We start from the raw sequence: 11,506 nt of genomic DNA, 5'->3' as shown, positions 1-11,506 counted from the left end.
TCAGGAGCGCGTGTCGGACCCTCAGAGACCCGCCCGGGATCGTCAGTACAGGACCGCTTTCTCCAGAACTCCAAGAGCAACGCCATCTTTCACGGAGACAGACGGAGTTTCTTTATTTGTTCCTGAGGTTGGTGTAATTTCTCTCATACGTGCGGGCTGTCAGGTTGAACGTGCTCTGTGACTGACGCGTTCAAAACAATGCAACATAGGAAGATGTCTTGACGCAGCCGACGGGATCTCTGCAAGGCTGTCAGTGTGAGACTTAATCCTAGTCCGTACCCGGCCAGCAGCCCGCCGGACATCTACACCTCTCCGGCGGGGAAGTAACCTTCTTTTTCTCTGCTGCCGGGGGACCAGAGCTTTTACACAAGAGGCACACGTTACGCACTCCGCACTCAGGTTGATGCCCCGTATGACGATGCAGCGAAGTTGTTATGAAATAACGGGTTGCATGTGTGCTTCCTGGTGGCGCTGTCCTACTAAAGAGCTCCAGCATAACGCCTTACATAAAGAGTGTAATGCAGCTGCACATGGCAGAGGGTCAGAGATGCTCACCCCAAAAACTAAATCAAGCTGCGAGGAAGTTCGGGTCATGCGTCTTTGGCCGTGAGGTAAACAATCTGACATGAAGACTGTCTCTCGGAAGTATTCGTAATTATTTGTTTACACGCTATGTTTAAGCTGTCTATGGCAGAGGTGGCAAGTGTTTAAAGTCAGCTGCTATAACAGCACAGATACTCCAACTTAAGTATTGGAGGATTCAAGTCTCTCCAGGTTTTACTGCTACCTGATTCCGTTTGACTTCAGGTTCAAGTTTGATTAGAGGACGTTTTACGTTTGCTTGTAACATTGACTTATTTATTAATAAAGCTTTTGCCAGTTTAAAAAGAAGGGGTGCAATGATGTGCATGGGTTAGGTGCATGGTTTGAGGCTGCTTTGCCTCAAGAATCATGATGCAAAGTGAAGGACCTCTTGTATCGCCTGGAGGTTCTACACCCTGTGATCAACAAACTGAGCTGGCTCTCTCAGTCGGATTGACTTCTCTTGTACTCTCAGACTCCGCAGCAACTATACGGTGGCATTCAGATGAACTCGGCCAGTGTTTCAAGTAGACAATCCTTTGAACGAGTTGGAGGGCTCAGGTGAGAAGAGCCCGCTGCTTTTAAAGGCCACGCCGTCTGGACAAGAGAGCGTTCTGACTGAACACCAGAGCTTCACCTGCAGGGCTGCAGCCTGCTGTCCGTCTGAGAGCACAGCGGACAGAAGAGACTTTTTTAAAGAGGATTCATGAAGCATTGACTTGTCTTGAAATGATTTTGTGGGCGGAATTTGTGGATGCAATTAAATGAATACATCCTTGTGCTGAAAAACCATGCCAGTGTTGAGGGATATTTTGCATACATATTGCTGATCATTTTCAAAAGCATCATATAAAGTTTGTATTGTAAACTTGCAATACACAAGCGTCACTTCATAACTAACATGTATAATCTCCCTTGAACAGATCAATCCGTGACCTCTTTCATTTTCCGTGACGACACCCTGGTGAAGATGGGCTGATAGTGTTCTTTCATCATCCAATTACAACTCAAATCCGGAAACAAGTCCCACGGCAGCGCTCAGCCTGATGTCCAAGCCCTACCGCTTCGCGGCCCTGGAGAACCAGGACGGAGACTCGTGCGGCTCCGGGCCCAGAGGGGCCTCGGGGTGCAGCTCCATGGCAAAGCTCCACCGGATGGGTGGCTACAGCCAAGGCGGGGCTGACTTGAGCCTCCCCTCGGAGAGCAGCGACAGCAGCGGTCGGGACCCTCCCGCCTCGCTGCACAAGCACCGCAAGAACGCCCGCACCCGATCGCTGCCCGAGGAGGACGTGGAGATGAAGAGCAGCGGCTCCAGCAACAGTGGAACCGAGTCACACGGCAACGAGAGTCGCGGCAACGAGAGTCGCGGCCACGAGTCAGTGGGCAGCTCCAACGGCACCAGCAAAGACTCGGCACTGCTGGAGTCTTCTGAAAGCAACAAGAGGTCAGTGATGGCTGTTTGTGCACCGATGTCTTACGATGAGAGAGCTCGGCCTCAGCGATGGAAGCGTGTCTGAAGCATCAGGAAAGCCGCTCAAACGGTTTTCTCTGAGCTTGAAAGTTGACCTGGAAAACTAAAGTGTAAACATGGAATATTTGGGATTACAGCTTTGAATGTATTAGATAGCTGCTGGTGCTTAAGATAATCTATTTGTAAAGGCACCTTCCAGCGCCGATCTTCAGTTTGCATCAAACCTTATCGTTACACGCACACGCACACACACACACACACACACACACACACACGCTTCATGCCTTCTACATTAATCTTGCTTTAACGTCTCTCCACCATAAATACATTATTCTTTGTTTTGAAATAATTGGACAGACACACAGATGAGAACGTTGGGTCATAATATTACGGGTAAAGTTTGACAAAATAAATCAACTCAGAGTTCACTTAATTACTGCCTCCCTCTCCTTTCTGTGTCTGTGGGATTGAACTGATATTGTTTTGGGATCTTTTTGGCAGCGACATGTTGAACTGTCCTTCTCCTCCCCGCAGCTCCACCTCTCACAGTCCGTCTCCTCCCAGCAGCTCCAACGCCTTCAGCCTGCTGAGCTCGGAGCAGGACAACCCTTCAACCAGCGGCTGCAGGTCAGTGGCTCACGCGACAACATCCTCACCGAGGACTTGGGGCTCGAAACATCCTTCACATTCTCTAGAACTAACTTCCTTTTGGGGAATATCTGACTGCATCATCTGACTTGCCGCTGTGTGTGTGTGTGTGTGTGTGTGTGTGTGTGTGTGTGTGTGCGTGTGCGTGCGCGTGCGCGTGTGTGTGTGTGCATGTGCAACCCACAGCAGTCAGGAGTCTGCCAAAGCCAAAACCCAAAAGGAGATGATTAAAACTCTGAAAGAGCTGAAGCTTCTCCTGCCCGCCAAGAAGGGGCACAACAGCAAGTCATCCACGTTGAACACGCTCAAGTACGCACTGCGCTGCGTCAAACAAGTGGAAGGTAAAGTGCTTTCTAATGTCCCTGTCCTCTCTTTTGTGTCAATGTCAACCACTGCGCGGCGCTTTATCCTTTTTGCATTGTTCAAGCTGTCTGGAGCTGTCAGTCCACATAACGAGGGTATTCATTAAAAGGAGCTACTGTACAGCTATGACAACAATGTCAGGAAGCCTTGTAGCTGAATGAGATCCAAACAAAGACATAAAGACGTGACTTTGGGTAGGAGGGAACGTTGCGGAGGCAGATCCACAGAGTCATGGCCTGTAAAGGCTTGAAGAGGTTCAACAGAACCCACTGTGACGTAGTTTAGACATTTGTCATCATTAAAACATGTCCATGACTTCACTATCAATAGATAATCTTTACCCAGGTTCTGGGTCTTCCAGGTCTTTTCTACATTGTCTATTGTGCTGTGATCAGACTTTATTAAAATCCCGGTCTGTGTGTTGCAGCCAACGAGGAATATTACAAGCTGCTGATGACCAACGACAGTCAACCTTCAGGCTCGGACGTGTCCTCTTACACCATCGAGGAGATCGACAGCATCACTTCTGAGTACACACTCAAAAACAACGTGAGTCACGGCGCGTCTTCCAATTAAAGCAAATAAAGAGATTTTTCCGTGCACGCTGGTGTAAAGTTGGGCACAATAATACTTCATTGATCGCTCGTGTTGGAGCAGTCTGGTCCAAGAGTTCTCATTCTTCCCGCCTTTGCATTTCCTCATCAGGATATTTTTGCAGTGGCAGTTTCTCTCATCACAGGACGGATAGTCTACATTTCGGATCAGGCCGCCTCCATCCTCAACTGCAAAAGGGAATTGTTCAAGAACAGCAAGTTTGTGGAGTTCTTGACGCCGCAGGACGTCAGCGTGTTCTACAGCTTCACAACGCCGTACCGGCTGCCCTCCTGGAGCATGTGCACCGGAGCAGGTGATATGAAATGTCTCTGCTGATGCAGAGCTCGTCAAATGCTCTAGAATATCACACAATGGCCGTTATGTATTACGCCTGCCAGCTGCCGAGCCAGGCGACTTTACTCATTCATAAAACTGATGATGTTTACTCCTTCCAACCAAGCGGGAGAGAGCACGCTGCGCAAAACAAATTATGACAATGACGACTATAAAAATGAAAAGACATGTGATTTCTTCCCCGATTGCCTGGAAATATTTTTGGCTCGTGCATCAACTTGAGGCTCGACGCTGTTTACATTCATTTAAGTGCTGTGCTCCTCGATGATGTTTAATTCGATGGAATTAATCTTCCTCACCACCGATCAGCATTCAGCTAAATCACGTTGCTTTTGAATGAAATCGTTTATTCTTCCGTTTCAGAGTCGGCGGCGGCGCCTGACTGCATCCAGGAGAAGTCCTTCTTCTGCCGTATCAGGTGTTTATTCATACCTTCACTCCGCGCTTGATGTTTTTCAGTTAGTTCATCACACCATGCGTACCTGGACTGTACAAAAGGTTCTTCTTCCAGGCCAATTTATACATCTGGACAGACACGCATACCTTACTGTACTTGTGAGGACTTTCCCTTCACGAACATGCACCGCTCTCATGAATTGTAGACAGAAACGTAGCTAAGCCTGCCCCTTGTGAAGCTGGACAGACATTATTTGTGAAAACTTGGACACTTTATTTAAACAAATGAATCTTCATAAGAGTCTGAGCTCTGGCCTACTAATGATCGGAGGAAGAAGAAGAACTATTTTACAACTTTTGAGGGTTTAAGTGAGGGCCATTCAAGAGTTTGTGCTGGTGCATTATTTAGTTTTCATCTTTTGTTTGAACTCGTTTCCAGTGGCGGGAAGGAGAGCGAGGGCGACCTGCAGTACTATCCGTTCCGCATGACGCCCTACCGGATGAAGGTCCAAGACAGCGTGCACGCAGAGGACCAGTTCTGCTGCCTCCTGCTGGCGGAGAGGGTTCACTCTGGTTATGATGGTGAGAAGCTTTCATGTTTGTTGTGAATTTGCTGTTGGAGTTCATCTCTGTGTCATACGTCTCATTCAATATACTTTTCTGGATAATCAACTAAACACATTCAGAAAGACAATGTCCGATTTGGTTGTTAAGATCTGGCAAGTATTGTTATTCTGAAGTCTGCCTGTGAACTATCCATAAACATACAACATGTTTATGCCCTCTGGACAGATGCAGAAAAGAAAGATATCTCTTTTGTCTTCTTCCAATGGTATTGGGGTTAGTTAGTGGTTAGTTAGTGGTTAGTTAGTGTAACAGCTCAGGGCTTTGAAAGCGTTCTAAACTAGTCCCAGGACATCAAATGATGAAAACGTTTTCTCTTTCTCAAAGCGCCCAGAATTCCTACAGACAAACGCATCTTCACCACCACACACACTCCGAGTTGTGTGTTCCAGGATGTAGATGAGAGGTAAGCCACCGTGGGATGCGTTCTGAGTATTTGAGCACAAAACACACATCAACTATCAGAGGATAAGACTGACGTGTTTTGTCTGAATCAGGGCGGTTCCTCTCCTCGGGTACCTCCCCCAGGACCTGATCGGCACGCCGTTCCTCCTCCACCTTCATCCCAATGACCGACCGATTATGCTGGCCATTCACAGAAAGAGTGAGTCTCCAGGATGACATAGAGTCCAATGTCTGCAGGTCCGTCCCCATCGTGATTCCACTCTGATATTTTTGGCTTCCTCTGCAGTTCTTCAGTTCGCGGGTCAACCCTTTGACCACTCCTCCATCCGTTTCTGCGCGCAGAATGGAGAATACATCATTCTGGAGACCAGCTGGTCCAGTTTCGTCAACCCCTGGAGTCGCAAAGTCTCCTTCGTTATCGGGAGACACAAAGTGTGCATGTGAGTGTTGCCGTCCGTCACAGTGGCTGTCAATAAGCCGCTCTTTGAAAATCACAGTGTTGGTGGAAAGACATTCCTGAACCGGCGGCTGGTTTATCTGGATGCGCTTCTTTACCCAGGGGTCCTGTGAATGAAGACGTTTTCGTGGGCCCGGTGTGCACCGTCAGGGAGAAGAAAACCACGGAGTCAGACATCCAGCAGATTACTGAGCAGATCCATCGGCTCCTGCTACAGGTGGGAGGAGATCTTCTACATTCATTATAGAACCAGAAGAGATGCAAATGCAATACGTACGGCTGAGCAACATCTTACTTACAACGGAAGAAATTACATTTCAAAATCAGAACAAATCGGGGGGGATATTGTTAAAACTAATAGTTTTTCAACCGTCTGACCTCTCTGTCTGTGATCAGCCCGTCCTCAACAGCGGGTCCAGTGGCTACGGCAGTCTGAACAGAAATGAACTCGTGGGCATGAGCTCCTCCAGCGACAGCCTCAACAACGGCAGCGGGAGCAAGATCCGACCAGAGGAGGAGGAAGAGGAGGAGGAGGAGGAGGAGGAGGAAGTGAGCGGCAAAGCCCGACCGGTGAGTAAAACCCGCCCACGTGGTTCCCATCACCAGGGGGACGTGGAAGATACCGGCTTGTTGAACCTAAACACAACCTGACCGGACTGAACAAACAGGATGAGTCCACTTTAGCCCCGAGTGAAATGTTCATGTAAACCAAGTTGAGTTTGGTCCAATTTACTCTATACGACTGGATTTTTGGATTAAAATTTCTAAGCAAATTGTCCTACAAAAATAATTGAAATCCAGGTCTTGTGTCTATTTCACAGCGAACCTTTCAAGAAATCTGTCAAGGAATACACCTCCAGAAGACCCAGGAGCATCAAACAACCAAACACGAGCTCAAGAAAAGCAGTGGCAGTAAGTGCAGCTGACAAACACCAACAAAAGAGAAGAATGCATATTTCTTTGTTAATAGTTGAGAACGAGTGTCTGAGCAAGAGACGACAAGAACGGTGTTGGGGGAAAATGTCATATTTGTTGTGAATCGTCCTCGCCCCCTAACTCCTGGTCCTCCAGCAGAGTCGCTCCAGAAGAGCTCAGCGGCGCTGAGATCCAAAGACTCGGCAGCTCCCTTCCACGGGAAGGAGGCCGGGATGGAGGAGAGCAGGTCCTCCTCCCAGGAGGAGACGGCCTTCAACGATCCGAGCGTCTACTCCTACCAGCAGATCAGCTGTCTGGACAGTGTTGTCAGGTACGGAGATGAAGTTCATGCTTCTTACCTTTCACAGGTCATCCACCTCATGACACATAATCAGTATGGTGAACACAATCTATGTCAAATTGATGAAATAAAAAATAAGCAGCCCATGTTTTGTAGTTGTTATGCTGGTTCTGGGAAACTTAATTAGCTAATTGAGTGAAAACTTTTGTAGACCTTTTGATTTCCAGCGTGGTCTTACCTCCTGCAGATCACTTATCGTCATAATTGATGGTGTGTTGCTTTGATTACTGCAGGTCCGAGCTACTTGGACCTTGAATTTCCTTTTGTGGATCAATAAAGTAATTATCTATCTTATCTATCTATCTAGGTACTTGGAGAGCTGCAATGTTCCCATCACGATGAAGAGGAAGTGCCAGTCCTCCTCCAACACCACGTCCTCTAACTCGGACAAGAACAAACACAGAGGGCCTCACCGCATGCAGGTGCCTCCAGGTATGCCGCCCAAAAGCCCGTGTCCTTGTCATCTCATCATACAAAGCTCCGGCCTGTCCTTTACTCTTCTCTCAGATTCCACAATGCCAGTTCCTTGTCAGTACCTCTTGTTCTCTGGTCTCTTTGGCAGAACCAGCCTTGTTGAAGGATCAGTCTGCTCTCTCCGCTTTGGATGATCAAGACAAAAATTCCAGTGACGCGGCCACAGCGGCGGTGGGCACTTCGCTGCCCCTGCCTGTACCTAACAAACCAGAAAGCGTGGTGTCCATAACCAGCCAGTGTAGCTACAGTAGCACCATAGTGCATGTTGGGGACAAGAAAACTCAACCAGAGCCAGGTACAGTGCCGTAAAAAAAAGATTAGCTTCCTACCTGATTTCTTCTATTGAGGCTTGTTTATCATACAAAGATGTCAGATCTTCTAACATTTCATCAACATCAGGAACACAGAAACGGGATTGGCCACTTGAACCCAATTGGCTGAAATAACTGCATCAAGTGATGAATATTTCTATTTGATATCAGTCTTTGGATTTTAGCCCACACAGAAATATTACAGCTGTAGATTGTCAAGCATCAGCTACTTTCTGAAGATCTGAAACTCTGTGACAAATATGCAGACGCAGAAGAAATCAGGACGGTGCAAATGGTGGTGATGAGCTTATTTCTTCCATTTAATCTAAAATCTGTAAAACGTGTGCGATGTATCAGTAACGATCCCAACAATTATATTATCGACTGACTGACCAGATTAACATCAAAGAAAAACTACAGTATTAAGTACAAATGTGACAGAATGGGCAAAACCAAAATGATGATCTAGAGTTAATATAGTGCTTTTTCTCAAGGCCTCATTGGCTGACGTGTTGCAGCAGATCATGTTATAAAGTTTATAGCTTAAGTTTATTTTGATATATATATATATATATATATATATATATATATATATTTAGTTAGTTAGTTAGATCTTCCACAAGGATGAACAGAAAGAATAACCCTAATCTGTACGAATAATTGTAAATTTAGCACAGATGTATAAAGCAGTAATATTTGAAAAGTAATAATCATCATCGCCGTCATCATGTGAACAGTGAGCTGGACCCACATGACGTACGGAAGGAATATTATCCGTGGCCCTGAAAACAGGGTTTCCCACGGCGTTCTTCCATCGGTCCCTGTTAACGCCCGTGCTTGATCAACACCGCTGTTGCTGTTGCTGTTGTTGTCACTGCAAATGCTGAACCGTTGTGTTACATTATACTTTATTTTGCATTGCTTTGGAGCATGTTAAAGTGACAAGTTTCCACTGTCACCCTCTGACATACAGAGATCATAGTGGATGTCCCAGGAACAAGAGGCCCGGTAGGGAAGAGGGCTCCTCTGTCTGTGGTTTCTCCTCCCAGTCAGGAGTGGGAGTCCTACAAGAAATTGGGGTTGACCAAGCAGGTTTTGGCGGCCCACACGCAGAAGGAGGAGCAGACCTTTCTGTATCGCGTCCGGGAGCTCCGAGGACTCGCAGCGCTCAAAGAAAACTGCTCTCAGTACCTGGAGCGTCAGAGAGAACAGATCGCCAGCGATGGTACCTACGAGCAGCACACTGACGCGCCACAGCGCCTTCAAATACACCACACCTCCAGTTGATTGCTGGGATGTGTGCGACTGCTTGTGTTTTTGCCCGTGGCGCTGTTCACTGATGTACTCACTCTGTTTCCTCCTCCTCTCCGACCTCCAGCTGCACCGGCCGCTCAATCCTCCAAGCGGGGCGGGCCGACCGCGCAGCGCGGCGCGCGGCGCGGCACGCGGCACAGGAAGACCAAGTCGAAGCGCGTGAAGCAGACGGAGTCCTCGGACAGCACGGCGTCCCATCACAGACAGCAACATGTGCGGCCGCGTCTTCTGAACCACGGCCTCAACCCGACCTCTTGGTCTCGCTCCGACACCTCACAGTCGACCTTTCCCATGGCCTACCCCTCTGTGATGCCGGGCTACCCCCTCCAGGTTTACCCCAGAGCCGGCGCCATCGCGCCCCGCACAGACGCCACTCTGCATTGCTTTGGGGACAGCCGGGGCACCCAGGCCCCTTCCTGCGCCCCGTCCATCCATCCTGCTCCCTACACCACTCCAATGGTCGCCCCCATTATGGCCTTAATGCTGCCCATCCCCTTCCCTGCGATGGCCCCCGGACTGCCTCCTCCACAGCCGGTGTACCACGCCGCGCCGGGAGGCTTCCCCGCACACTTGCAGCCATTCGGTCAGGCGGCCTATCCGGGACCGGACCCCTTCACGCCGCCGCCTCACTTCAGTGTTCAGAACCAGTTCAACCCGCAAAACCACGTTGCCCTCCCAGCAGACTCCCTGACGCCGTCGTTTTACTTCCCTCCATTCTCGGACAACTCAAAGGCCCCCGTGATGGAGGGCCACTCTCGCTCCTCCACGCCCCAGTTGGGCGGAGGAGGCGGAGGCCCGGCGTCCCCACCCCTCTTCCAGTCCCGCTGCAGCTCACCCCTCAACCTGCTGGAGCTGGAGCTGTCAGTGGACCGACAGGACAGCACCGTGTTCTCTTCTGGAGGACCAGGGAATAATGCCGCTGAATGGGAGAAAGGAGCAAATGGAAACCAAGCCATGGAGAGGGAGCTGAAGCAGGTGAGCCAGGAACACACTTTGTGTTTGCTGTTCTCTTTTGGTTCTCTTTCCCTCTGTTTTTTGCTGTTGTATAGCTTTTCCGTGTGTGAAGTCCAGTCAGTTGAAATGTGGCCCAGGGTGTTAACTCCTGATGTTATTTTCCCTTGACCCTTTAGCCGTCTATCAGCCTCCTCGGTCCACCCGGGTACTGCGAGGGCTCGCCCCATGTCTGTGAGCGCTTGTCTTGGGATAAAGTTTGCTCTCGGCTGAGGGCTCACAGCAAAGAGGTAGGCAACTCATCAGGAAACCTCCAACCTCCTCCACCCCCTTCCTCCCCGACTCCACATGCCATTAGAACTGCAACTCTGTATTTGTTTTGCTTTTACTGACGAGAATTTTTGTTATCTTGCACTGTTCTTGATTTACCTTTTGCCAAGAGTAAGATTGATTTTAACGAAAGCTTGAAAAAAATGAAGAACCAACCCAAACTAAGCGTGAACATTATAATGAATGATTAGCAGTGGAAACCAGTTTTTAGACTTTAGTAAAAGTACTGCATTGTGATTTAAATAAATGTGACCAGGACCACAACAAGTTATTTTCTGTTACATGTGAATACAATCCTGTTTTTCCAAACTCTTGAAGTGGTTGTACAGGCAGATCAGATTCACTGTCATGTTTCTGGTTCTGCTCAGCCTCTTTGGGTCGCTATGATCATCACAGGGAGTTGTACCCCTGATTGACGCCAGAACCGTGTCGGACAGATGCAGCAGATGAAGCTCTAAAGTCTGCTGGCCAAAGCCGTGAAGTCCAGCTGCTCTTTCAAAGAATTGCTTTGATGTTTTTTTTGCAGGCAAGTTCACGCGGCGACGGGAACACCAGTGACGCAAACTCTTTGTCCAGCGGCATGTTGGACATTATTCTCCACGAGGACTCCTGCTCGGGTACCGGCTCAGCCACCTCGGGGTCCATCGGCTCAGGGTCCAACGGTCGGGGAACTTCAGCCAGCGGGACGTCCAACAGCGGGACGTCTAAGAGCAGGACGTCGGCCAGCGGGACCTCCGGCAGTGGAACAGGTGTGGACCTCGGGGCATTTCTTACACTCTCACATTCTCGTGGATGAATGAGCAGGAAAGACTGAACACAAGAAGCAGTATGAGAAGTAGAAAACCTCAGAGTGAACAGTCGGCTTTGCTCCAATTTGTGTATTTACAGTCGGCTTATTTTTTTAAATCCGCAAAAGTTTGAACTTTGAGAAAGAAATGTGGGAAAATGTTAATGCC

At 48.7% G+C, this 11,506-nt stretch overlaps 1 protein-coding gene across 2 annotated transcripts in view; it reads left to right on the top strand.

Moving 5' to 3' along the window:
* The window catches only part of per2 (period circadian clock 2), a 16,448-nt gene continuing 4,942 nt past the window's right edge, over positions 1-11,506 (top strand). Inside the window, exons 1-21 of one of the 2 annotated variants that reach the window (XM_068599316.1) lie at positions 1-127; positions 1,506-2,026; positions 2,588-2,680; positions 2,888-3,042; positions 3,492-3,613; positions 3,770-3,971; positions 4,376-4,430; positions 4,848-4,990; positions 5,360-5,438; positions 5,530-5,636; positions 5,724-5,877; positions 5,997-6,111; positions 6,291-6,464; positions 6,716-6,806; positions 6,969-7,140; positions 7,478-7,602; positions 7,733-7,939; positions 8,929-9,180; positions 9,334-10,244; positions 10,400-10,510; positions 11,077-11,299. In XM_068599316.1, the coding sequence (XP_068455417.1) occupies positions 1,629-2,026; positions 2,588-2,680; positions 2,888-3,042; positions 3,492-3,613; positions 3,770-3,971; positions 4,376-4,430; positions 4,848-4,990; positions 5,360-5,438; positions 5,530-5,636; positions 5,724-5,877; positions 5,997-6,111; positions 6,291-6,464; positions 6,716-6,806; positions 6,969-7,140; positions 7,478-7,602; positions 7,733-7,939; positions 8,929-9,180; positions 9,334-10,244; positions 10,400-10,510; positions 11,077-11,299 (3,889 nt within the window). In that variant the 5' untranslated portion in view covers positions 1-127; positions 1,506-1,628. Of the gene's footprint in view, positions 128-1,505; positions 2,027-2,587; positions 2,681-2,887; positions 3,043-3,491; positions 3,614-3,769; positions 3,972-4,375; positions 4,431-4,847; positions 4,991-5,359; positions 5,439-5,529; positions 5,637-5,723; positions 5,878-5,996; positions 6,112-6,290; positions 6,465-6,715; positions 6,807-6,965; positions 7,141-7,477; positions 7,603-7,732; positions 7,940-8,928; positions 9,181-9,333; positions 10,245-10,399; positions 10,511-11,076; positions 11,300-11,506 lie in introns of both variants that reach the window. The other variant, XM_068599308.1, reaches the window with a different exon arrangement.

The sequence above is a fragment of the Clinocottus analis genome, unplaced genomic scaffold, assembly GCF_023055335.1.
Source record: "Clinocottus analis isolate CAN_PGR_092001 unplaced genomic scaffold, fCliAna1.0.p SCAF_11, whole genome shotgun sequence".
Classification (NCBI taxonomy): Eukaryota; Metazoa; Chordata; class Actinopteri; order Perciformes; family Cottidae; genus Clinocottus; species Clinocottus analis.
The sequence above is the reverse complement of the archived record's forward strand: the minus strand, read 5'-3'. Positions and strand labels throughout refer to the sequence as shown.